General features: G+C 37.7%; 1 protein-coding gene across 1 annotated transcript; it reads right to left on the bottom strand.

Annotated features, from left to right (window-relative positions):
• Positions 1-39: 39 nt before the first annotated feature.
• On the bottom strand, positions 40-24,149 carry FBXO47 (F-box protein 47). The gene is made up of 11 exons (XM_055331992.1): positions 24,011-24,149; positions 21,613-21,822; positions 21,049-21,219; positions 18,116-18,192; positions 15,661-15,738; positions 12,378-12,486; positions 6,855-7,031; positions 5,765-5,911; positions 4,728-4,870; positions 816-975; positions 40-152 (listed from the first exon to the last, which is right to left on the bottom strand). Exons 2-11 carry the CDS (start codon positions 21,794-21,796, stop codon positions 40-42), a joined length of 1,359 nt encoding a protein of 452 aa, XP_055187967.1. The 5' UTR covers positions 21,797-21,822; positions 24,011-24,149.
• Positions 24,150-27,423: the final 3,274 nt, after the last annotated feature.

Below are 27,423 nucleotides of genomic sequence, written 5' to 3'. Positions count from 1 at the left end.
TCAATGAGGTATTCTCTCAATGCAAGGCTTTTTGAGTATTTAGGTAGAAAGAGTATTCATGGTCAAATACAAGACTTCCTTATGGAAGTTAGCCTGAGCATGCACAAGATGGAACAGATTCAAGAAGCTTCTGTCATCTTCATCACGGTCTCCTGTATGCCCCACACAGGAATGGACAGTAGGGAAAAGGAAATGACAGTTAAATTTTTAAATACATGATTTATTTGGAACAAGATGTTCCAATTTTCCCTAATAATATGTAACAGAAGACTTCTTAGTGATCTTTACTAAGTCAGATGTTAACACTGAAATCAGGGAATCAGATAAGAGCTCTATATAAGAAGTCAGCAGAAAAGGATGCTGGTCCATGCTTTACTGCCTCTAACTCCATGACCCTGGGCAAGTCAAATAATTTCTCTTCACCTTAGTTTTCTCATCTGTAAAACAGGGTTGATTATCATGTTGGCTACCAAATAAAACTATACAATAATATATGTTGCAACAAAACAACATAGGGCATTATTATGATGTTTATGATAGATGGTAAGTGAGCAAGTGAGCATTTTGCTGTGCAAAACTGAAACTCATTCCTTTCAGAGCAGACTCTTTAGGTTTTCCATTAAAATCCATAGAGATATAAAAAGGAGCAAAACCAAGACCTAAATATATCTTGTGGAAAAACAAACAAACAAAGGTCTGCTTCTTCTATTCTTGGTTTAGAAATAAAAGTCTCCATGGAATTAGCTCTGTTTTCAGTGGAGACCAGGATGCATTTTAGTCACACCTGTGCACCGTCTACACGCATTCTCACTCACCGGACATAACTGACTGCAGCATTTCCATTATAACACATGCAAACGCATTTGCCACACTCTGTAGGAAGTTATTTCTTTCCACTGGAGTGCTAAAGACTTTACAGACTTTTTGCATCATTTTAACTGCCCAATCCATGCAGTAGAGTTCTTTCTCACATACCTGATTTAGATAACGAAAAGAGTTATGGTAAATCTTCATGTGAAGAAAACTGTAGAATTTGAAAATGGTACTGACAATGATGCTTTATGACTTTACATAAGTTATTCCACATGACATCATATTGAGTTTATAAGTGGGAAATGCTTTTACATATAATTCTCCTTTGCTTTCAAGTGGTACTATTTTAGTGGCAAAAAATATGATGTAAATAAAAGCTTTGTTAAAAAAAATAAAAAAAAACAAAAAACAAAACAAAAAAAAGCTTTGTTCAAGATTATCATAGCACATTATTTATTAATGTAAGAACTAATATCGCAAATATTAAACACATCAAAAATAAGATTTCTGCCCATTTATTCACTTGGTTAATATTTACTGAGCAGATGCTAAAAGCTAGAGATACAATGGTTAAGCCATAAAGACAGGGCCTCTATTTTCCAGAAATTCAATACGGGTGACAAACAGGCAATTTTATTATTTGTTTATTTATTTACTTACTTATTTGTTTGTTTGTTTGTTTGTTTGTTTGTTTGTTTATTTATGATAGACCCAGAGAGAGAGAGAGGCAGAGACACAGGAGGAGGGAGAAGCAGTCTCCATGCCGGGAGCCCGACGCAGAACTCGATCCCGGGACTCCAGGATCACGGCCTGGGCCAAAGGCAGGCACTAAACCACTGAGCCACCCAGGAATCCCTATTTACATATTTTAAAAATTTTATTTATTTAAGAGAGAAAGAGAAACCATGAGCAGAGGGGAAGGGCAGAGGGAGAAGCAGACTCCCTGGTGAGCAGGGAGCCCAATGTGGGACTCAGTCCCAGGACTCTGGTATCATGATCCAAGCCCAAGGCAGATGCCCAAACCAACTGAGCCACCCAAGTGCCCCAACAAACAGGCAATTTTAATAGGCAAGAGAACTATGGTGACTCCGCTGTGAAAGCTGCAGCGAATATTTACCTATTATTTAAAAGATAAAATGTTTTTTTAAGATTTTATTTATTTATTCATGAGACACACAGAGAGAGAGAAAGGCAGATACACAGGCAGAGGGAAAAGCAGGCTCCATGCAGGGAGCCTGACCTGGGACTCAATCCCAGGTCTTCAGGATCACACCCTGGGCCAAAGGCAGTGCTAAACCGCTGAGGACCCGGGCCGCCCAAAATATAAAATATTTAAGGACACTTGGGTGGCTCAGTTGGTTGGATGTCTGACTTCAGCTTGAGTTGTGATCCCAGGATCCTGGGATCCCGCCCAGCATCTGCTGCTCTGCTCAGCAGGGAGGGAGTCTGCTTCTCCCTCTCCCTCTGCCTCTCCTCCCCTTCTATATCGCACCCGCCCCCCCCCCATTTATGCTCTCTCTCTCACTCAGTCTCAAATAAATAAAATCTTTAAAAAAAGAAAAGATAAAATATTTAGCGATTACATGTTAATTAAAACTGGCCAGAAGGAAAGAGGTTTATTTACTAAAATTCTAACTTAATTCACTTAGCCAAATAATACACAGCATGAAGATAAACCATATAGTAGTGCAACATTTAGTTATAACGTAAACCTGGCAGGAAAGATTCGTTGACTATATATTATGTGTAACGCACTCTTCCAGATACTATGAAAAAAATAAGCCACCTAGTCCTGGATGTCAAAGAACTCTCAGTCTCTTCTGGGAGATGATTTACCACACATACAATGGCTTAAGAACACTAGTAGTAAACGAAGATAAAAGACAAATCTGAAACCACTTAGAGAAAATCAGTGATCAGAGTTGAGATGTTTATCGGAGGTTTTCTAGGGAAGTCACCCAAAGTGACTTGCTTTTCATTCTACTTGCTATAGTGCTGCCAAAGTGACTATCCAAAAACTTAAAACTGATTATGTCTCTCACCTTCCTAAAACTTTTCAGCAGCTTCATATTAGAGGATATGTTCAAGCCCCACAGAATGTCTGACAAAGCCCTTCCTTACCTAGCCTTTCCCTTCCTATCTAGCCTTACCTCCTCCTCCTCCTCTGCACATATTACTCCAGAAGTAATACTGAGCTGCTTACAGTCCTGCACATATAGCCATGCAGTTCCATTTCTCTCTGAGGCAATCTGCTTAATTACTAAAATAAATATTTACACTGAGAATGTAGTTAACTTAGTAGTTTTCTTCACAGTTTCACATTATAAGAAGAGCCACAGAGGTTTCTCATGTTTTAAGCAGTTGGGCTGGTAAAGGTCCTCGTCTCCATTCCATAGGAAATGGATTACATTCAGTCACTCCTGACAAGAGTCACCTGGAAGACTATTCCAGTGCTTCTGAAGCACTGGTTGGGATAGTATCTGTGATGGTAGCCAAATCAATGACATTTCTATGTAACTCATGCAGGTACACCCTTGAATAATTTGTACCTCCCCCCAATCTCCTGGCAAATTCCTCCTATCCATTTTTAGAAACATATTTCTACTGAGGCTAGGGAAGCCCTGTCTGTGCTCTGTATTCACCCAACATTGGTTCCTCTCTGCTACCTCTGTTTGTATTTTTTGTACATATATTTTTGTACTTATCACACTTATTTATATATACCTTGATATCTCAAAGACCTTAAGCAGCTTTTGGTAGAAGATTTGTTCTATTAATTTCCATAGTCTCAGAATCTCATACAGTATATGGCCCATAGTAAAGCACTCAATTTGTGTTGAATGAATATTTGATATATATATTTTTTAATTTTTATTTATTTATGATAGTCACACAGAGAGAGAGAGGCAGAGACATAGGCAGAGGGAGAAGCAGGCTCCATGCACCGGGAGCCCGACGTGGGATTCGATCCCGGGTGTCCAGGATCGTGCCCTGGGCCAAAGGCAGGCGCTAAACCGCTGCGCCACCCAGGGATCCCAAATATTTGATATATTTTTAATGTTTTATTTATTAGTATTATTTTTAGAGAGAGAGTATGAGGGGGGTGGGGGAGGAACAGAGAGAGAAGGAGAGAATCTATGCAGGCTCCATGTCTAGCACAGATTCTGACGCTGGGTTAGATCTCATGACCCTGAGATCCTGACCTGAGCCAAAATCAAGAGTCGGATACTTAACTAACTGAGCCATCCCGTTTAATGCCTCTTTAATGTTTTCTTTTGAAAAACATTTTAACTATACAAAAGTGGAGATAATAGTATAATGAACTTCCAATAGCCATTCCCTAGTTTCACCACTTACTGATCCTGTCTCCTCTTTACTACCATTTACTTTCACATCCTCTCCCTGCTGCCCACTGATTATTTTGAAGCAAATCATAAAAAGTGTTTTTAAATGGAATTTTGGAAAAGAATATAACTCGGCAGAGCTGCATAATGAAAATATGGACATAAAGTGGGGAGATGTTAATATAAGGAGCAATTCCAAATATGATATGATAATATATAGATAGATTTTAAGTATACATAAAAAGATATGCTTAAATACTTATTCTTTTTTTTTAAAAGATTTTATTTATTTATTTATTCATGAGAGACACACACACAGAGAGAGGCAGAGACACAGGCAGAGGGAGAAGCAGGCTCCATGTGGGGAGCCCGACATGGGACCTGATCTCAGGTCTCCAGGATCAGGCCCTGGACAGAAGGCAGCACTAAACTGCTGAGCCACCCAGGCTGCCCTTAAATACTGATTCTTTCAAAATGTTTTGAACATATTTCCATTCCTTCAGGGCAGCTCCCTGGTAAGCCAACTATCATGGTAAACAATTTGCTAGAGAAAAATTTGTTCTTACTTACCAAAGCCAAAAAGACAATGAGCTTTGCCAGTTCAATGGCCCGTCCATTCACAGCTTTACTAGCCATGAAAGTGAAACAGATGTTGTTCCCACTTAGGATTAGGAGACGTGCATTATTCTCTAGAAGCCATTCACGGGGAACCACTTTTATTAGAGGAAGAACAGTTATTTGGTGAGAAATTACATAATAGCTCTAGTAAATACATGCAATATTATATCGCCTTATTGGAAATATTAGTGCCATGGAAAAAGCTCAGAAAAAGTGCTTTAGTTTTGCAATTACAGCATTCAACCAGAGGCAGAGATTACTGCCAAGTTATGGTGGCTTTTAGGCTTTTATTTACCTAGTAATATAGTCAAAGCATTCCTCCTACACATAGATCAAAAGGCAAGATGGTCTAATTCTGTATAAGGAAAGAAATCTTATAAAATTTAGAATCTAAAAGATTCTGCAAGAATTAAAAAAAATTGTTTTCCTTCTCCTGTGCCAACAGGAGAGGGCTTTCTTCTTATGCAACCTAGGAGGTTGTGAGAATTTGCAAAATGGGAATAATAAAGGTAATTAAATTATGAAACTTTCAAATAATAATAGTAATAAACATATATATTAATTGGCAACTGGGGGAAAGGAAGTTGACTATATGCATTCTCTTCAGATATAATGCCAAACTCTTTATTTATTTATTTATTTATTTATTTATTTATTTATTTATTTATTTATTTATTTTTATGATAGGCACACAGTGAGAGAGAGAGAGAGGCAGAGACATAGGCAGAGGGAGAAGCAGGCTCCATGCACTGGGAGCCTGACGTGGGATTTGATCCCGGGTCTCCAGGATCACGCCCTGGGCCAAAGGAAGGCGCCAAACCGCTGCGCCACCCAGGGATCCCCCAATGCCAAACTCTTTAAATATTTTAGAACATTTAGTGATTTTGAATAGGCAATTCATTTGTTACCTGTAGCATTATCCTTACAATTTTATAACTGTCTTCTAAGAATACATTTCTACTACTCTATGTGTTAAATATATATTTTACCTGATAGTTCATCTACAAGACTGATAACATCATCTGCTGTCCACTCTTTGGTGCCTGTGTCATACAGTAATTTAATAGCATCAGCCAAATCTTTCAGACTGGAGTCATCTGTAGGTCCTTCTATCATTTTCTGCCAAACCACCTGTCCTGGATAATTGAAACAAAAACTAGGCTATGACAGAATAGTTGGCTTTGTGATAAAGACTTCATGGAAAGGAAATCGAATTGCATTATGGAATCCCATTGCTTATATATGCTACTTTCATAGTGAAAAGTCAATTCTGCTAACAGTATAAATGTGAATGTCTCTGACTGCTGTGAAGAAGTTTAGCAACAATAGCTACATGAAGTAAAGAAAACATAGTTTCACCAAGCAGAACAGCACTTCTATTTCAAAGATAATGCTACTCCTGTAACAAAAATGATAACAAACAATTAATATAATCTTACTAAAATCAGATGAAATCTACTGATAACCTCCCCAAAAGAGACCACACTGTATTTGAGTATCTTCCAAACATTAATATGAAAACACAGTAATCCTGTCAAGTTTTGAATATTTACCTATGACAAATTCTCTTTGTGAATTACACACAATAAAATTTAATCCCAGATCGGTTTCCTGCTGATACTTTAAACTGGTAACCTCCTAACATAGTCAACATAAACCAAAGAACTGCACACTAATATTAACAATAATCTAAGTAAAACTTAATTAGAAAGACAAAAAATGCAAATAATCATATTATGCACCCAAAATTAAGTAAATGTCAATTTCAACTACTACTGTGCTTTACAGACACTGTGATTCCCTTCTAGCAGCAAACATAATCTCGAGGTGAGGTAATGTTTACAAATGAAAGGTAGTGATCTTTAAGTATACCAGAGATGATGGGAATATATTTGGTAATGCCTGTAGTCTTGAAGCTTAAGTTATGCGTAAGCTAAAGTTGTGTACATCTATGAAATCATGAAACATAGTTCAGTCATAAGGAATGAGGAAAGTGAGCAGGTACAAAAAGATATGCTTTCTAAAGTAGAAGTAATTAACCAGTTTTGTAACATACATCCCTCCAAAATGTATGCTCACCATCTTGAGGAGATACTGGTCCGAAGATGATATACAATAATCTTGCCTGATTCACCATTGGCCATGGTTTTAATATACGTGTCAACCAAAAAGCAGAATCACTTTGATGTGTCCAATGATCAAGCAGGACGTTCCTACAGAACAGTCTGATCCTTAATTCCAGTTTTCGGGCACTTCCTATGAAGACAAAAGAATTATATAAACCATTCTTCCTAGAAAGGCTGATATGGGGATGCCTGGGTGGCTCAGTGGTTGAGCGTCTGTCTTTGGCTCAGTTCATGATCCCAAGGTCCTGGGATGGAATCCCACATTGGGCTCCCCACAGGGCGCCTGCTTCTCCCTCTGCCTGTCTCTGCCTCTCTCTCTGTGTGTCTCTCATGAATAAATAAAATCTTAAAAAAAAAAGGCTGATATGCATATTGGATATGCGCGTGGATATGGTCAGTGATAGATGTCTGTAATATACTTTGTACTATAAGTGTTATCTCATTTTCCTCTGTAATAATTTTAGATTATGAAGGGACTTTTTTTAAAAGAATTCTATTGAGGGACACCTGGGTGGCTCAGTGGTTGAACGTCTGCCTTTGGCTCAGGGTGTGATCCCAGGTTCTTAGGATTGAGCCCGCATGGGGCTCCCCCACAGGGAGCCTGCTTCTTCCCCTGCCTATGTCTCTCCCTCTCTCTGTGTCTTTCACGAATAAATAAATAAATAATTTAAAAAACAAAGAATTCTATTGAGATAGACACATCATACAATTCAGTGGTTTTAGTATATTCACAGAGATGTACACCCAGTACCAAGTCAATTTTAGAATATTTTCATCACTTCAAAAAGAAATCCTGTTCTTTTAGCTATCACCCCCAATCCTCCATTTTTTTTCTTTTTTTCCCAATCCTCCATTCTTTACCACCCCTAGCCTTAACCAATAATCTACCCTCTATCTCTAAAGATTTCCTTTTTCTGGACATTCATATGAATGAAATCATATAGTATGTAGTCTTTTGTGACTGGCTTCTTTCACTTAGTATGTTTTCAAGTTCCACCCATGTTATGGCATCTATCAGTACTTCCTTCATTTTTATGGCCAAATAATATTCCGTTGCATAGATATACCTCATTTTGCTTATCCATTCACCCACTGATGGACATTTGGGTTGTATCCACCTGTTGGGCATTATAAATAATGCTGTTCTTAACATTTGTGTACCAATTTCTATGTGGGCATATGTTTTCATTTCTCTGTGGATATACTAGGAGTGGAGTTTTGGGGTCATACAGTTCCTCATTTGAGGAACTCAGGCTGCTCTCCAAAGTGGCTGTACCATCTTACATTCTGACCAGCAATGTATGAAGGTTCCAATTTCTCCATATTCTCACCAACATTTGTTGTTCTCTGACTTTTTGATTCTAGACATCCTACTGGGAATGAAGTGGTATCTTGTGTTTGTTTTATTAAACAGACTTATTAAAATACATATAATTTACATACCAAATAATATACCCATTTAAAGTATATAATTCAATAGTTTATAATCTATATTATTGGGGTACCTGGTTGGCTCAGTTGGAAGATGCAACTCTTGATGTTGGAGTTATGGGTTCATGCCCCATGTTAGGTGTAGAGACTATAAATAAACAAACTTTTTTTAAAAGATTTATTTATTTATGATAGACATAGAAAGAGAGAGAGAGGCAGAGACACAGGAGGAGGGAGAAGCAGGCTCCATGCCGAGAGCCCGACGTGGGACTCGATCTCAGGACTCCAGGATCGCGCCCCAGGCCAAAAGCAGGCGCCAAACTGCTGAGCCACCCAGGGATCCCCTTAAATAAACAAACTTTTAAAAAATATTATATTATTAATTTTTTAATTATGGAAAAATGTATTTCTATATCTTTATATACATATAAATAAATATATAACGTAATGTTTGGCATCTTAACCATTTTTAAAGTATAAAATACAATGGCATCACTTACATTCACAATGCTGCTCCACCTCACAACTTTTATTTCCAAAACTCTTTATTACCCCAAGAGAAACTCTATAATCATTAAGCAATAACTTCCTATTTCCCTCTGCCCCCAGTTCCTAATAACCTCAACTCTGCTGTTTTTATGAATTTGCTTGTTTGAGGTACTTCATTTAAGTGGAATCACAATATTTGTCCTTTTGTGTCTGACTTATTTCACTTATCATGTTTTCCAAGTTCATCCATTTTAGCATGTATCAAAACTTCACTCCTTTTTATGGCTGAAAAATATTCCATTGTATGGTTACACCATATTTTGTTTATCCATTCATCTGTTGATGAATATTTGGGTTGTTTCCAATTTTGGCTTTTGCGAATAACACTGTGGTGAACATTAGCATATAAGTATCTTTCCAAGTCCCAGCTCTCAATTCCCTTAGGAATACCTAGGAGTGGAATTATTTGGCAATGTGATAATAATATGTTTAGCTTTTTGAGAAACAATCAAGTTGTTTTCCATAGTGGTGGCATTGTTTTACATCTTTATACCACTTATGTTCTACTTACTTGTAGGTAAGACAAGAGTAAATAGAAAGTCCACCAGTAATCTAAGGTCATATGAAATAAGTACCCCCTGAGGTAGTAAGCCGAGTAACACAGACATTTAGAGGACAGAGATTACTGAAGGCCTGAGGATCAGGAAAGGGTTTACAGAGGAAGTCAGGCAAATTGAGTCTTAAAAGATGGTATTTTAGGGGAAAAAAAAGAGAGAGAGAATGAATAAAAGATATGAATAGAAATGTTTAAGAGATGTGTGAGATATAGTGAGGAGAGTGATAAAGACTACTCTATGTCAAACAGATACAGAGAACAGTAGGGAATAAATTTGAAAAAGTGGGTTGGGGGTTGGCTCAGCGGTTAAGCATCTGCCTTCGGCTCAGGGCGTGATCCTGGAGTCCCCGGACTGAATTCCACATCAAGTTCCTTGCATGGAGCCTAGTTCTGTCTCTGCCTCTCTCTCTGTGTCTCTCATGAATAAATAAATAAAGTCTTAAAAAAAAAAAGTGGGTTGGGATTAGAATGTGAAGGCCAGTATAAACATTTGAATTTTATTTTGAAGACATCAGGAAGCCAATAAATTTTTTTTGATCCAGAGAGGGACATGATAAATTAATTTTGTTATTGTTTCATTGGGCTTCTAATCTGCCTTTTGATCTATAATTTGATTTCATAATGAAATAGCTCAAGCTGTCAGAAAAGCAGAGATACTACAACAAATACTGTGTACCAATCACTTAGCTTTGCCAAAGCTTTACTTTTTGCTATATTTGCTTCAGATTTTAAAAAATAAATAAAACATAGGTACAGTTACAGCTTCTTGTATATCATTCCCAATCAACCCAATTCCCCCAACCCAATTCCCCTTCAACCTCAGAGGTAATCAGCATCTTGAATTTGGGTTTTGACCTTCTTGTACTAGTCAGGATTCTCCAGAAAAATAGAACACACACACACACACACACACACACACGGAGAATAATTTATTTTGAAGAATTAGCTCACAAGACTGTAGAGATTTGGCAGTCCAAAGTCTGCAGGGTATGCTGGCACACTAGAGACCAGAGAAGAGTTTTAGTTCAAGTACAAAGGCAGTCTGCTGGTAGAATTTTTCTTGCTTGGGAGGTCAGTTTTTTTCTACTAAGGCCTTCAAGTGATTGATGAGACCTACTCATGTTATGGAGGGTAATCTTTATTCAAAGTCTACTGATTTATTTATTATTATTTTTAAAGATTTTATTTATTTATTTGACACAGAGAGAGAGAACAAGCAGGGGAGTGGCAGGCAGAGGGAGAGGGAGAAGCAGGGAGCCTGATGCACGGCTCATTGCAGGGCTGGATCCCAGGATGAGGGGATCATGACCTGAGCTAAAGGCAGATGCTCAACTAACTGAGCCACCACGCATCCGGTCTACTGGTTTAAATGTTAATCTCATCTAAGAAATAATGTAGAGAAACATCTAGAATAATGTTTGACCAAATATTTGGGTACTGTGGCCCAGCCAAGATGGCATACAAACTTAACATCACATCTTCCAACTATGGTCTTATATTTTTTATTTTTATTTTTTTTATTTTTTTTTTTTTATTTATTTATGATAGTCACACAGTGAGAGAGAGAGAGGCAGAGACACAGGCAGAGGGAGAAGCAGGCTCCATGCACCGGGAGCCCGACGTGGGATTCGATCCCGGGTCTCCAGGATCGCGCCCTGGGCCAAAGGCAGGCGCCAAACCGCTGCGCCACCCAGGGATCCCGGTCTTATATTTTTTAATATATGTATGTTACCATAAAAAATACATAGAGTTATTTTGCATGTTTTTAATTTGTATATAAATAGTATCATATTGAAAACATCCTTTGGTTATCTTTTCTCAATTTATATATATATATATATTTAAGATTTTATTTATTTATTCATGAGACACACAGAGAGAAAGAGGCAGAGACACAGGCAGAGGGAGAAGCAGGCTCCATGCAGGGAGCCTGACGTGGGACTCGATCCCGAGTCTCCAGGATCATGCCCTGGGATAAAGGCAGTGCTAAACCGCTGAGCCACCCGGGCTGCCCTCAACTTACATTTTGAGATTTATCCATATTACTATATGTGGCTTTGGTTCACTCATTTTAACTACTAATGTTTTTCACTGTATGGATACTTAATTCATTTATCCATTCTCCTGATGATGGGCATTTAGATTGCAGGCAGTTTTTTTTTTTAAGATTTTATTTATATATTCATGAGAGACACACAGAGAGAAGCAGAGACACAGGCAGAGGGAGAAGCAGGCGCCATGCAGGGAGCCCGACATGGGACTCCATCCCGGGTCTCCAGGATCACGCCCCTGGCTGAAGGCAGTGCTAAACCGCTGAGCCACCCGGGCTGCCCCGTAGGCAGTTTTTCATGGTTACATGCTGTAATGCTCATCCTTTTAAAAATTTTTTAAAAGATTTTATTTATATGAGAGACACAGAAAGAGAGGCAGAGACACAGGCAGAGGGAGAAGCAGGCTCTCCTCAGGGAGCCCAGTGTGGGACTCAATCCCAGGACCCCGGGATCATGCCCTCAGCCTAAGGCAGGGGCTCAATCACTGAGCCACCCAGGTGCCCCTCCATCCACTCTTAAACAATAAAATATTATTAATACAGTTGAGCCCTCCCAATACTTCTTTCTCTAATCATATGCTATGTTTGCCTCACAATCTAATTCAGTATTTATCATCCCCTTATATTTCTTTTTTTAAAATATTTTATTTATTTATTCATGAGAGAGAGAGAGAGAGGCAGAGCGAGAAGCAGGCTCCATGCAGGGAGCCCAACGTGGGATGCGATCCCAGGTCTCCAGGATCACGCCCTAGGCCGAAGACAGGTGCCAAACCCCTGAGCCACCCAGGGATCCCCCATGGTTTACTTTTAAATATACTTTTCAGCTCTGCTTTTTTTTTCTGTTTTAATATCTGTATAATATTACCCGTGAGCTATATTTTTTGTTTTACCTGGTTTGCTGCAGACAGCGGTCTGCATCTTGCGGGAGAGATTAGTCAGTTCACATAAGAAGTTATACACACGATGGCACTCAAGTTCATCCCAACCTGCTATTAAGGTCTGAGAATAGTAAAATAAAGGAAACATTGCAGATGTTCAGATCGTCAAATCAAAATGTAAGTCACTACTAGCTTATGAGCATAACTGCTGTAGCACATGATTGAAGTAACATACAATTTTTATCCACAATGGAATGATAAAATTAAAAAGAAAATTTACATAAACAAATCCTAGAAATGCTCCAAGATACTTTTTTTTTTTTTTTTTTTTTTTTTTTTGGTTGTAAAGGGAGTATTATTTCAGAGAACTTTCAAATGGTACTGAATCTTGAACTCTGGCAGTATGGGTAAAATAACAAAGGCCAAAATCCTAGGACACACATTAGAGATCTGACTCACAACCATACGGTGGTTTAGTTTTAGATTATACTAAAATCCCTTTGTCTTCTTCTAGTTAATAATTTATGATATTGCTTACAAATGACAGTGATCTCATTATAATGTGACAATTATGAGCATTTATTAATAACATTTTGATGTGAACAAGCAAAAAATTTTTATTAGGACAAAGTTTAATAATTATCTTTGAGCCAACCAGACTGTACAGTTAAACATATATGAAAAGGAAATTCAGGGCAGCCCCGGTGGCTCAGCGATTTAGCGCCACCTTTAACCCACGGTGTATTCCTGGAAGCCCTGGGATTGAGTTCCACATTGGGCTCCCTGCATGGAGCCTGCTTCTCACTCTGCCTGTGTCTCTGCCTTTCTCTCTCTCTCTCTCTCTCTCTCTCTCTCTCTCTCTCTCCATCTCTCATGAATGAATAAATAAAATCTTAAAAAAAAAAAGGAAAGGAAATTCAAATGGCTCACCACTATTGTTAGATTTTGAAAAAGGTTGATTAATGATTTAAATTTTTCTTAAAGTAGGGATGCCTGGGTGGCTCAGCAGTTGAGTGTCTGCCTTTGGCTCAGGGAGTAATCCTGGAGTTCCAGGATGGAGTCCCATAACGGGCTCCCTGCATGGAGCCTGCTTCCCCCTCTGCCTGTGTCTCTGCCTCTCTCTCTCTCTCTGTCTCTCATGAATAAATATTTATTTAAAATAATAAATTTCTATTAAAGCAGTTGAACTGGATTTTAGTTGTTTATTTATTTATTTACTTATATTTTATTCATGAGAGACACAAAGAGAGAGACAGAAAGAGAAGCAGGATCCCTGCGTGGAGCCTGATGTGGGACTTGATCCCAAGACCCCAGGATCATGACCTGAGCCAAAGGCATATGTTCAACCATTGAGCCACCCAGGTGCCCTGGATTTTAGTAGTTTAAAAATTAATCTCTTTCTCTGTGGAAGGACATAGAAGAAACTGCTAACAATGGTTACTTCTGTTGAAAGGAACTTGGTGGACCAACAACAGGCCTTGATGGTAGACTTAATTTTCACTTTATACAACTTTGTACCTTTTGAATTTTATATAAATATATGTTTATATTACGTCTCTACCCACCTCCCATCCCCCAAAAGCAAAAGTCTATCTTAGAAAAGGGATGGTAGGAGGGCGTAGGCTACCAGAATCTGGGCTTGCAGATGGTGGCTGACAAGCTGGGATACAGAGCAAGACTGTTGTAAACCTTGCAAGGTTGTTTAAGTTTTAAATAAGTTATTACAGTTGATCTTTGAACAAGACAGGGGATGGAGTGCTGATACCCCTGCACAGTCAAATATCTGCATATAGCTTTTGGCTTGCTGACCGCAAGTCTTACCAATAACATATTCAATTGACACACATTTTGTATGATATGTGTATTGTCTACCGTATTCTTACAACAAAGTGAAAGAAAAGAAAATGTTATTAAGAAAATCATAAAACAGGGATGCCTGAGTGGCTCCATGGTTGAGCCTATGCTTTCGGCTCAGGATGTGATCCTGGGGTCCTGGGATCAAGTCCCACATCGGGCTCCTTGCTAGAAGCCTGCTTCTCTCTCTGCCTATCTCTCTGTGTCTCTCATGAATAAATAAATAAAATCTTAAAAAAGAAAAGAAAATTATAAAACAAAGAAATCATAAGGGAGAAGTAATATATTTACATTACTGTATTTATTGAAAAAAATCTGTATATAAGTGGACCTGGACAGTTCAAATCCATGTTGTTCAAGGGTAAACTGTACATTTAAACTACTTAGAATATAATAGATTAATAATATATCATTAATATTGAATAACATTAAATAATAGTATTATCTTATTATCTTCTTTTTTTTTTAAGATTTTATTTATTTATTCATGAGAGACAGAGAGTGAGAGAGGCAAAGACACAGGCAGAGGGAGAAGCAGGCTCCATGCAGGGAACCTGATGCGGGACTCGATCCTGGGATTCGGGGATCACACCCTGGGCCAAAGGCAGGCACCAAACCGTTGAGCCATCCAGGTGTCCTATCTTCTTTGTTTATAATAAAAGATTAGTCAAAAACTTTTAAAAAATCATGTAGTTGATTTCTTATTTTATTAGCTTAATTGAGATAAAATTGACATAGAACATTGTCTAAGTTAGTGTACAACGTAGTGATTTTATATATGTATATATTGCAAAATAATTACCACAATAAGGTTAGTTAACACACACATCTACCATCTCCCAAAGCTACACTTTTTTTTTCACTTCTAAAATCATGTTTATTTATTTATTTATTTATTTATATTTTTTAAGATTTTATTTATTTATTCATGAGAGACACAGATAGACAGAGAGAGAGGCAGAGACACAGGCAGAGGGAGAAGCAGGCTCCATGTAGGATCGAGCCCGATGTAGGACTCGATCCCAGGACTCCAGGATCACACCCTGGGCTGAAGGCAGGCACTAAACTGCTGAGCCACCCAGGGATCCCTAAAATCATATTTTAAATAACTAGCTCAAAACTAAAAAAATATTATATACACATGCACCACCCACAAGACTTCTAGTCTTTACAATTGGCTGGAAAGTTCAAGGATATTCCTGTAGAGCAAATAAATGTTAAATGTTCTTCCCCTCGAGAAATTCAAGAAAAAAAAAAAAACTGAGGTGGCAGACACATTATTAGACTAACACTTCCTCAAATCTTTATAATTTTATCTTGTTCTCTTTTAGATTACTATTATTTTTATTAACCTACAGAAAGGTAGACTACATACTCTACTTGTTAACACTTCAAAAAACATTCTTTTTCCTCTTTCACTAAAAAAAAAAAAAAAATGTACCTGTAAAAACATGCCATAACATGGTAATCCTAAACACTGAATAGGAGCTGCACAGCCATTGAATTTAAAACAGGAAACCTGTAAAGAGAACAAGTATTAATTCCTCTTTTTTTTAAAAAAAAGATTTATTTATTTGACAAAGGGAGAAAGAGTGAGCAAGAGAGGACAAGCAGGGGAAGCATAAGGCAGAGGGAGACAAAAGCAGGCTCCACTTGGAGCAGGGAACCCTATGGGTGGGGACTCATTCCCAGGACCCCAGGATCGTGACCTGAGTTCAAAGCAGACATTTAACTGACTGAGCCATCCAGCCACCCCAGTTCCTCTTTTCCGTTTTTTTTTTTAATTTTTATTTTTATTTATGATAGTCACAGAGAGAGAGAGAGAGAGAGAGAGGCAGAGACATAGGCAGAGGGAGAAGCAGGCTCCATGCACCGGGAGCCTGATGTGGGATTCGATCCAGGGTCTCCAGGATCGTGCCCTGGACCAGAGGCAGGCGCCAAACCGCTGCGCCACCCAGGGATCCCTAGTTCCTCTTTTCCAATCGAACCATACAATTATTGGACATTCAAATTTAATGGAAATATGCAGGAATTTTTCAATATTAATTGAAAATAATTAAAATGCAAAATAACTAATAAGCATTGTATCATGTAGGTGAGATCACAAAAGAAGTATAAAACTGTGTCTCTGTCTTCAAGGAGTTCATAATTAATTTAGAAGAATTTAGAAGAATAAAATATATGCACATGAAATTATTTTGATAATTCAGGTTAGAATATACATAAATGTTAAAATGACCAAATATACACTATATCAGACACTGTGAAAACAGAAACAAGATAAATTTGGGAATGATCAAAAGACCTTCTGAAGCATGTGAAAAAGCATTGTCTCAAAGTAGTATTCAAATACAATGAATGGAAAAGATAAGCGAGGGAAACAAAATAAGGACAAAATTGTATAGAAGCTTTATGTGGGACATGCTCAACTAGGTTCAATGTAGTAGGAAGCAAGGCTGCATTGTCAGGAAGAGCCCTAAAAATACCAGCTATGGACTTTGGACCTTATCTTGCCAAAACTGAGTAGCCACTGAAAGATTTTTAAGTAAGAAAATAACTCTAGGGATCCCTGGGTGGCGCAGGGGTTTGGCGCCTGCCTTTGGCCCAGGGCGCGATCCTGGAGACCCGGGATCGAATCCCACGTCGGGCTCCCGGTGCATGGAGCCTGCTTCTCCCTCTGCCTATGTCTCTGCCTCTCTCTCTCTCTGTGTGTGACTATCAGAAATAAAAAATTAAAAAAAAAGAAAAAGAAAATAACTCTATGAAAGGAATGCTTTAGGAAGAATAACCTTGATTCAGCATATAGAATGTCTTGGGAAGTGAAGAAATAGATGGCAGAAAGATCTGAGAAGCTGCTGTAATAATATAGACCTGAACTCAGTGCAAATACTGACATGAAACAAAGCTAATGCATCAGAAACAGTTCACATGCTATTGAGTGTAGAACTGAACTATTAGTGTTGGATGTATGTTTGAGTTTGTATAGTGAAACTCAAAAGCTTATACAGAGATTATGCTTAAAAACACAGATACACATTTCTAAGTCATAAATTATCATAAAATTTTTGTTATTTTATTTTTTTAAGTGTTTTAAAGATTTATTTATTTGAGAGAGACAGAGTGCACATGTAGGTGTGTGAGGGGAGAGAGAGAATCTTAAGCAGACTTCCTGTTTAGCACAGAGCCTGATACAGGGCTCAATTCCATGACCCTGAGATCATGATCTGAGCCAAAACTGAAAGTCGGATGTTTAACCAACTGAGCCACCCAGACGCCCCCAAAAGTTTTGTCATTTTAAAATTAAAAATACGTTTCCTATGTTTTTGTACATTTAAACAGTAAGTTAACATTCAGAAATTATTTTAAAGATTTTATTTATTTATTCATGAGAGACAGAGAGAGAGAGAGAGAGAGAGAGAGAGAGAGAGGCACAGACACAGGCAGAGAGAGAAGCAGGCGCCATGCAGGGAGCCCGATGTGGGACTTGATCCCAGGTCTCCAGGATCACACTCTGGGCCGAAGGTGGCACTAAACTGCTGAGCCACCTGGGCTGCCCCAGAAATTATTTCATTTTAATAAGATATCTAAATCACTACTTTAAAACAGCCTCAGGATTCTCATGTAAGGTAAAAAACACTTTTATTCTCTGATAAATCTAATAAACTTGAATGATATTCTTAGCTATCTGTAAAAATTGTTTATGATAAGTAAAAGACTACTATATTTTGCTGTTTTATAATCTCTAGGTACTTGGTATAATACTAGATTATCATCAGTTTTTACTAGATTTTTTATGAAATCTACTAATTAAAGATGGATCTGAAATGAGTGTAAGATATAAGAAATATCTTTACTAGAAATCAAGATTGTGAACCAATTAAGAAGTATGATCTTACTTCTGCCAGTATCTTGTGAATGTACTTTAGTCTTTCCTTTGTGGGTAGCAGCAACGTACATCTTTTAAATAGCAGACCTGAGAAAGTAAAGAGAACACATGAAAAAAATGACAACAATATAATTAATGTACTTAGAGTATTTGTAAAGCACAGCATAACATTTCCTTGAAAGTCAAGTATAGTAAATGACAGTGGACTGTGAACTGATATGGTTCTGAAGAGGAAGACTGGAAGCAAGGGCACCAATTATTTACAATATATGGTGTTTACCAAGTAATGTGATATCCACTAAGTGGCATAAAATATTACAAAAACTATGAAATTATATTAAAAGACAAATATAGAAAATATTTATATTTAAAAAGATATAATAACAGGGATCCCTGGGTGGCGCAGCGGTTTAGCGCCTGCCTCTGGCCCAGGGCACGATCCTGGAGACCCGGGATCGAATCCCACGTCGGGCTCCCGGTGCATGGAGCCTGCTTCTCCCTCTGCCTGTGTGTCTGCCTCTCTCTCTCTCTCTCTGTGACTATCATAAATAAATAAAATTTAAAAAAATATTAAAAAAATAAAAAATAAAAAAATAAAAAAAGATATAATAACAGATACAAAAAATACACTAGTGGAACTTTATTCTATAGAAAACAGATTCCAATTATTTCTTGAAATTAACCTCATGTTCATGAAGCAAAATGCCTTAAGAGTTACTACTGTAGAACATGGAAAAAAATGAGAAAAGAGATTTTATATTCTTTTCTCCATATAAAAAATATAAATCATAAGTACTTAAAATACAGAGGTTAGAAGTTATTTTTGCTCACAGAAAGTATCCAGTTTGGATGAAATATCCATTTCTTCTTCAAAGATATCCTTTTATGGGGCATGCATGTTAAGAATGTATAGAATTTTGTGTTCAGATATTTTAAAAAAGAAGAAAAAACTCTTCAATTTCCCAGAGAGACATGTAACTTGAACTACAGAGACAGAAGTGTATGATTTGTTTCTTCTAACTTTATGTGTTCTGTTTTCCTAAAATGGCAATATGTTGTTAACATTCCTATAAGGGCAATGTTTTCCTTACACTAAAAATAAGATATATAGTAGGAAAATAAATACCTGAATATCATGAATTTCTCCATTTTTATGTTTTCTACATTTACTTTTTTCAACATATATGATAGCTACTTTATATAATTCTGTAGAATCTATGGGAATCCAATTTATTTTTAGAAGTTGCTATGTTTGGGCAACACATGACCAGAATTGAGTTTGAAATATAAACCTTCCTTATTTTTGTACATAAAAAGACATTTTCAGTGTTTGGTTTTTAAGCTGAGTTCTTTTCCTTTCATGTTTTGGCATCCAGTCCCATGGCATATCATAGCTGGGGAAGTGTAAGCTATAATTGTATGCTGGTTGCTTTTTCTAATGTAAAACTCCTATTTTTAAGGATTGCAATTTACCATAAAAACCAATACTGGCTGACTTATTTATTTTTTTAACACAGGTGCTGTGCTATACCCTTTAGAGATCAACTTTTAAAATTTCTTCCCACTAAAATAGAGTCAGATGTAATGTTCTTTTCACACTGGCCATCTGCTCTGTTTTGTATGAAGAAGCAAATTAAAATTTATAATCTTCAGAGCACAGAATTCTGAAAATGTTATTTTAATGTCTGAAAACAAGAATGGATCAGATAGCAATGGCAATATGAAAAATTGGTAAGTACATCAAACATTTACCTAAAGAATCAGTCATAAACCAGGTGTCTGCACCAAAATTAAATGGAGGGTTGAAATTATTACATGAAGAAAACTGTTCTTAAAACCTGGCTATTAAGATCAATACATATTTGTATTTTCCACTGAATTTTCCAAATAATTATTTTAATTTTTTTTGTTGTTTAGGTGATTGAGTCTTGGTCAGAGAGAAGAAAAATTATTTCAGATCAAAACCAAAAAATAAGCTCTTTTACTGTACCACTTGTTCTGCAATTAAGGATGTTTGAAAAAAGATGTTTAAATGACAAGTAACAAAAAGTCATTGCTATACTCTGTTACAGGCTTTACTAAGTCTACTCACAAATACTGAAACCAATAATGTAATCAGATTACATATCTTTCATTTAATCTTATTAAATACATTTATCAAATACACTTTTATGTATTTACACACGTATATAGTCTTATTTTATTGTCTTAAAGCTAGGCATCCTTAGGCTACTAAAAGGTAATAATCACTTAACTATTACGCTTCTATTTAAAATTTGAAAACATCACCTTAATTTTTGGTTTTATTGCCATGCTTTGGTTAATTATTAGGTAGTTTCAAAATTAAACTGGTGTCACCAGTCAAGTCAAAATTAGAATTTTACTTCAGCACTCTGAGGAAGGGAGAATAAAATCAATAAATCAAGGGAAGAGATTACATGTAATTTCCTTTGATAAAATTAATTTATTATAGCAAAATGATTTATTAGTAAATGTGTGGAGTACTTAAGAAAACACATCATTTCTGATAAGAGAATAAATGATCTTCCACAATAAGGTATTTACATTTCTTTTCTAATTTTAAGGACTAGATTATGGTGAAAGAGAAAAGTTTAGAAAAAAACCTCATTAGATCTACAGGAAGTAAAGCATAGAAAACACACTGGCAAGCCACCTAGACAGTAAGCAAAGGTGACACTGTAGGTACGTGAAATCACAAGAACTGATACTTTACATTAAAGTACATTCTCTCATCTTTAAAGATAAGTATAAGGGACTATTATGGGAAAGTCCTCACACTGAAGAGTAAAAAACATCATAGAAATAGGCACATTGTAAGAAATATCCCCTTTCTCACAGGCCTTAACAGAATTGTTTAATAAAATCCCCTTAACGGAGTGTAGTTCTTTACTTGTTACAATTCTCATTACATAAATTACCTACCTAGAGATCTGTAATATTCCAGTATGATAGAGTCTTGTCTCTTGCTAGGCAGCTCAAGGTTATGAAAATCCTGTCGTAAAAGTCTTTTGCTTCCTGATGAGGTTGAGATATAATTAATAATGTGCTGGCTGACTGTTTTGGACACCATACTTAGCATGCTGATATCTTTCACTACCAAAAAAAAAAATACATATACATATATAAAAATAGCTTAATTACAAGAATGTCATTATCAGTACAATCTATTAATTCATGTTAGCTCATTAATAATACTACATAATAAAATACATAAAAAACTGGGGAGAAGTACGGAAAATTGGAAATATTCAGGGATGTAATAGTCAAGTTATCATATTGTTATAATTAGAGGCATGCTTTAAAGAGTTTGAGTGTCATACTTTCTTCATTGTACCCCTTACCTAACAATGACAAAACTTTAGAAAATAAACATAATGTAAATATCATTAACATTCTAGCATTCTAGTTTGTCTAAGATGACAAATTAGTTCTTGGGGGAAAAAAAATCGAGGGTCTATATAGTTACTCACAGTCCCCAGACCTCACCTGACAAATATCTTAAGATTATTTGGAATATTTCCAATGGCAAGGCTTTAAAATTTCCAAGCGTTGATAAAGGCTGAGAATCTGAGCCAAAGGTGTTGGAAAAATAGCTGCTGGATCGACGATTACTGCGTCTATATTTCTGGTTGGGAATCAAAGTGAAACCAGTATTTATTCTAGACGCCATTCTTTCTCTTATCTCATGAATTTACCCTGGTTAGAAAAATAAAACACAAGAGACAAAGAAGAAAGGAAATTATAACAATAAAGAGCTGTTTTTAAGAAGTTGATACTTTGATGGTCTATCTATTCACAAAAAAAAATTTTAAGTGATCTCTACCCCCATCGTGGGGCTCAAACTCACACCTCAAGATCAAGAGTCATATGCTCTACTGAATCAACCAAGAGCCCCTCTACTTACAAAACTTATAATGTCCAATATATGGAGTTTCCACCAGCAAGAGTGTATTTATTCACTTCACATGATATGAAATGTTTAAAAGTCTTTTCCCTCTTACCTAAATATTCTACAAAAAAGAATTTTAGCAGAATAAGAAACATGTATTTGGATGAGAGATAGTCTAAGAAAATATGCAAAATCTTTAAAAAGTAAAAGATTTGACACAAAAAACCAATATAACAAATTTAAAACGTTCGATACCTGTCAATTAATATGTTGCTTTTACAATCTTTATATTCTAAAAAAAAATCAAAATATCAATGTAGCTTTAAAAATTTGTAGTAAAGTTTTTCTCTTTAAAACTGACATTTTCTTTGTTGGAAACAGTAAAAATAAAGAGATAACTAGAAATTCTAAGTTTGGAGTTTTTAAAATTTACTAGCTCTAGTAGATTAAGAAGGGTGCATTACCATTACCAATTATGTGCTATATAACACAAACAGTGAAATTAAAGTCTTGTAAAATTAGTAAGAATAGAATAAATAAATGAACAATGATTTTCCTTCTAATTCCAATTTGGTTAATACTAGTTACTTATAAGTCTGAGGAAGGACCTATAACCATTTGACTTCAAAATGAACACTTCTTAGAACTTATCGAAATCACTGATAATTTACTTACCCCCAAAAAAAGTTCTTAAAAAAATATTCATAGTACCCAGTGACTTTGTGTCTCTAGTGCTGCAATTCAGAAAACATTGCCTTTTGTTTATATATAAGTATATGTACATATACGTAACTACAACTCCAGTCCAGGCCTCCCTGTTTCTGAAGTAACAACTAAGACGTTTCATCAAAGCGTTACAAATATATCTGACCCAAATGCACTTTCTCCTTTTGTCACAAAATTGCTAAAATCACAATGTTACTTAACGTACCTAAAAGGTTACATTCCAACTTAAAAATCAGTTATCCATCGGAAAACATGGCCAAGAAACTTGGCTCTTAGTGAAAAACATATATAAATATATATTCTAACAAAAAAGGATCATTGTTCATGCCCTGCTTTTGTAATCTGCTTTTTTCCCCCATTGTAATTGTAAGTAAAAATACTTCCTTTCCATGCCAATCTACTTCTACAAGCATATCTATTTTAAAGGCTACATGTAAATACACCAAATGGAAGAATGTTAATTTATTTAATCCACGAGGTTGTTTTTAACTTTTCACAGTACGCACTTTATAAAGCATTTTCACTGTAACAGAATTATAAATCGGGCCTAGGATCTGTCCTGGTTCTGAGGAGCGTGTCAAGTGGGGACGTGGGTGGGACCTGCGGGCTCTTCAGAGACCCACTGACACCTGGGGACCCAGGGGACTGCAGTTGTGTCAACCACTGAGTGTATATATTGAAACCTCTCAGGATTAAAACGCAATAGGCCCATTCTTTTAACACTTAACAATTCCTTATTTTCCTCACTCAGACCTGGACGGCTTTGGGGGGGGGGGCTGGAGGGGGGGGATGCAGGCTTTTCTGAAAACCCTGAACGTGTAAACCCAAACTATTTCCGGTTCTCTCCTCCCCCAAGAGAATGAGAATCGCTGACCAAAATAATATTAATAAATAAAAAATTTCGATGCCTCCGTTCCACCCCACTCTGAAAGGCTTTGAGGGCCCTCTTGGCTGAACTTTGCCCCTCCTTCAGAGAAAACCGTCCGATAGCAATTCACCCGCGATTTCTACTTTGTTTTAACCTAAAAAACAAAACAAAACAAAACAAAACAAAAAAGCAAACAAAAAACCCTTAGAGACCCACCACATCTGCTTGGATACTGGCCCCAAACACCTCTAGAGAGAGGTAAACTAGGGAGGCCACAAAGCAGAAACTTGGCCCATAGAAGAATCAAACCACATGATGATGAGGTTTTTATCCCCTTCAGTCCATGAAAAGGTGAAATTATCTCAGGAAAGTACTGGGGGGAAAAAAAAAACTCTTTTTACCACAGATTTTGACAGTTTTCCGGCTAAGGAATCACAGGCAAATGGGATTTAGTTGTTCTGCCCCACCATCCTCAAATTTCTTAATGTTTAAAAAAGAAAACTCTTTCCTCAAGTTTTTCCCGCCGGGTAGAGAGCGGACCCAGCTCCGGTCGGCTCCGGAGCCGCGTTCCCGCCTCCCAGGCGCCCCGGTGGCCTCAAGAATATTTTAGAATCCTCCCAGGAGCCCCAGCGGGAAGGAAGCCCCGCCCCCTCATGAATAGCAAGAACCCAGGCTCCCATAGTGCCCTCCTCCCTCAGGAATAGTTTAGAAAACCCCCTCCGGAACCCACGGAGGAAGGAGGCCCTGCCTCCTCATGAATAGTAAAAGCCCGGCGCCCATAGTGCCCACCCACTTCATGAATAATTAACGAGGACAAGGTCCTCGGAGCCCAAGCCGAGGCTAAAGCGACTCTTTGCTCCAAGCTCCAGACAGGAAGGGGTGGAGCCGTTAGAGTCTAGGGGGAGGGGAGGGTGCAAAGGAAGGGAGCCCCAGCCTGGCGCGCCACGCATCGGCTCCAAACCACTTCCTTTCCCTTCAGCCTAGTTCTGAGCCCATTTTTTTTTGTTTCCCTCGCCCCCATCGCAGTAGGGTAAGTTACAAGAGCTTTCATCAAAACTTCTGTTGGAAGAAACCTCCAAACATTCCTTTTTAAACCTCTCTTGGGTGCCTAGATTCAGACGTGGATACGTGGATACGTGCCTCCAGCCTCCCAAGATGGAGTCCAAGCCAGAACTTACTAGCTTGACCTTCTTCCCTTGAAAATGAAATTCTCTCTCTCTCTCTCTTTTTTTTTTTTTTAAGATTTTATTTATTCACGAGAGACACACACACACACAGAGAGGCAGAGATTGAAGGAGGTTCCACGCAGGAAGCCTGATGTGAGATTCGATCCTAGGACTCAGGCATCATGCCCTGAGCCAAAGGCAGACACTCAACTGCTGAGCCACCCAGGCATCCCGAAGATGAAGTCCTCATTCATTTATTCATTCAGTAGCTATTTATTAAAGCCCTCTCTGGGCCAGCTCCTGGAGTAGGCCCTAAGGATACAACAGAGAATAAGACACATTCATTTTCCTGCCTTAGTAGAGTTTATTGGTCTAATGGGAAAGATAGCATAAAGAATGTTATGGAGAAAATAAGACAACAGAAAATAAGATGGTACTGGGCGAGAGGGGTGCCTACTTTAAATGGACTGGTCAGGGCGGTCCCTTTGAGGAGGTTACAGTTAATTTAAGAACTAGTGGAGGAGAAGCAGCCAGTCAGGAAAAGGACTTGGGGCACAGCAGGAAAGATTTTGGTACACTGTAGGAATTTGTAAGCTACCTGGCTGAGTTTAGTGAGCGAGTAGTAAAGTAGCACCATGGAGACGGTGGAGAGGTAGGCACAGATGGGGTATACAGGACCTTATATAAAGACCTTTAAAAAAAAAAGGGTCATTTTAGAACCCCTGTAGGCACTATAATACTCTTGCTTTAGGGGACCCACTCCACATTATAGCCCACATCCTTCATTAAAATGAAATACACAAATGACTACATAACGATTGACTTTCTATTTAGGATTAGCTGACACATTGCTATATTATGTAGTCAGAAACATTTATTAATTTCGACTTTGCAGTTTTTTGGAGCTAGTTCTGCCCCCCCCCCCCCAATTTCAAACATTTTGTACAGGTCCATAAAGATCTCAGCCCCTAGGCAGTGGGCCAGGAGTACCTACTGGATACAAAGATTCTGAGTGGTCAGCCATTTACATTTTATCCAAAGTGTCCTGGAAAGTCATGGAGGAGTTTGAAGCAGAGTGATAGAATCTAAATTATGTCATTGAAAGATTTCTCCGGCTTTTATGTGGAGAATAAATGAGGCTGGTAGAAGTAGAAGAGGTGAGATCTGTTAGGATGTTGATGGCTGACTAGAGTAGTGACCCTGGAGAGATAGGTTTGAGATGTATTTTGGGGATAGAAGTAACTGAATCAGCTGATAAATTAGACACTGATGGGAGAGAAAGGAAGAAGATATGAATGATTCCTAGGCTTTTAATTTTAATGAGTGGGTGAATGTTAATCTCATTTACTGAGATATGCAAGTGGGAAGGAGTGTTTCTAGCAGAAAATTAAGAGTTTAATTTTGCAGATAGTAAATTTAATGTGTCTACAGGACATCCAAGTAGAGTTATCAAGAAAGTAGTTGAATTTACAAACCTGGAGGTTGGAAGAAAAACTCTGGGCTGGAGCTATCCATTTATGGACATTCAAAGATTGGGAAAAGTAGGACAAGTTCTTAGAGGAATTTGAAAAAGAGCACGTGGTAGAGTAAACTGCAGAAACCAGGAGAGAATGGAGTCATGGAGACTTGAAACGGAGTGCTTCAAGAATGAGGAGGGGTCAGTAGTGCTGAGTGCTGCTGAGTTCCACAAGGTGTCTGTTAGATGAGTACTACCAGTGTCCACTGGATTGACAGTCCAGCTGAGGTAGAAGTACTTTGGGTCCACATTGTCATTTCCTGTTTCAAGAATGTACAGTGGCTTTGCCTTGCCAGCCACATCAAACGCAAATCTCTGTCATTTCTTTAGTGTTCTCTATTATCTCTTTCCTTCTACTTGTTCATTCATTTGTTACATTCGATCCATGCCTACTTACTGCCAAGCTCAGTGGTAACTGCAGGGTAAGTACAGTTTCTGCCTTCCACTGTCTCAAGGTCACAAGCACCTGACCTGGACTGATACATATTCTCTTCCCTCCTGAGGAGACAAACCCCTACTTCTGTGGGGGTGGGGGAGAAAGGATGGGGGAGGTGTCTCCTTAGCAGATTTACCCCTACCTCTTTGTGTTGAAATTTCCATCAACAATGATTTCCCAGGGTACCTGACTGGCTCAGTCTGTAGAGTATGAGACTCTTGATGATCTCAGGGTTGTGAGTTCCAGCCTTAGAGATTTACTTAAAAAAAAAAAAAAAAAAAATCAGGATCCCTGGGTGGCGCAGCGCTTTGGCGCCTGCCTGCCTGCTTCTCCCTCTGCCTGTGTCTCTGCCTCTCTCTCTCTCTCTCTCTGTGTGACTATCATAAATAAATAAAACTTAAAAACAAAAACGAAAACAAAAAAAAGGATATCTCAGGGCACCTGGCTGGCTCAGTTTGAAGAGCATGAGGCTCTTGATCTCAGGGGTTGTGAGTTCCAGCCCCATATGGGGTATAGAAATTACTAAAACAATAATAACTAAACTTAAAAAAAAAAAGTGATTTCCCTCCTTTCTAAATCTTCCCTGGGTCCTACTTGAAGATTCACACCTTGCATGAAGCTTGTTTCTTCAATAAGTATGCTTTCCCTCATAAATACTATGACCTTGAGATGCTTTATATCTCTTTTGTAGCCTTC

Source organism: Nyctereutes procyonoides, unplaced genomic scaffold (genome assembly GCF_905146905.1).
Source record: "Nyctereutes procyonoides isolate TBG_1078 unplaced genomic scaffold, NYPRO_anot_genome, whole genome shotgun sequence".
NCBI lineage: Eukaryota > Metazoa > Chordata > Mammalia > Carnivora > Canidae > Nyctereutes > Nyctereutes procyonoides.
Note: the sequence above shows the minus strand (reverse complement) of the source record. Positions and strands in the feature narration are given on the sequence as shown.

What these genes read in the sequence shown, in the direction of transcription:
- FBXO47 (XM_055331992.1), bottom strand. Translation starts at nt 21,796, where the DNA reads ATGGCGTCTAGAATAAATACTGGTTTCACTTTGATTCCCAACCAGAAA. An exon ending in AATCTTAAGATATTTGTCAG is followed by an intron (nt 21,220 to 21,612) that starts GTGAGGTCTGGG and finishes TTTTTTTGGTAG; the next exon opens with TGAAAGATATCAGCATGCTA. An exon ending in ACCAGTATCTCCTCAAGATG is followed by an intron (nt 5,912 to 6,854) that starts GTGAGCATACAT and finishes TCAATTATCCAG; the next exon opens with GACAGGTGGTTTGGCAGAAA.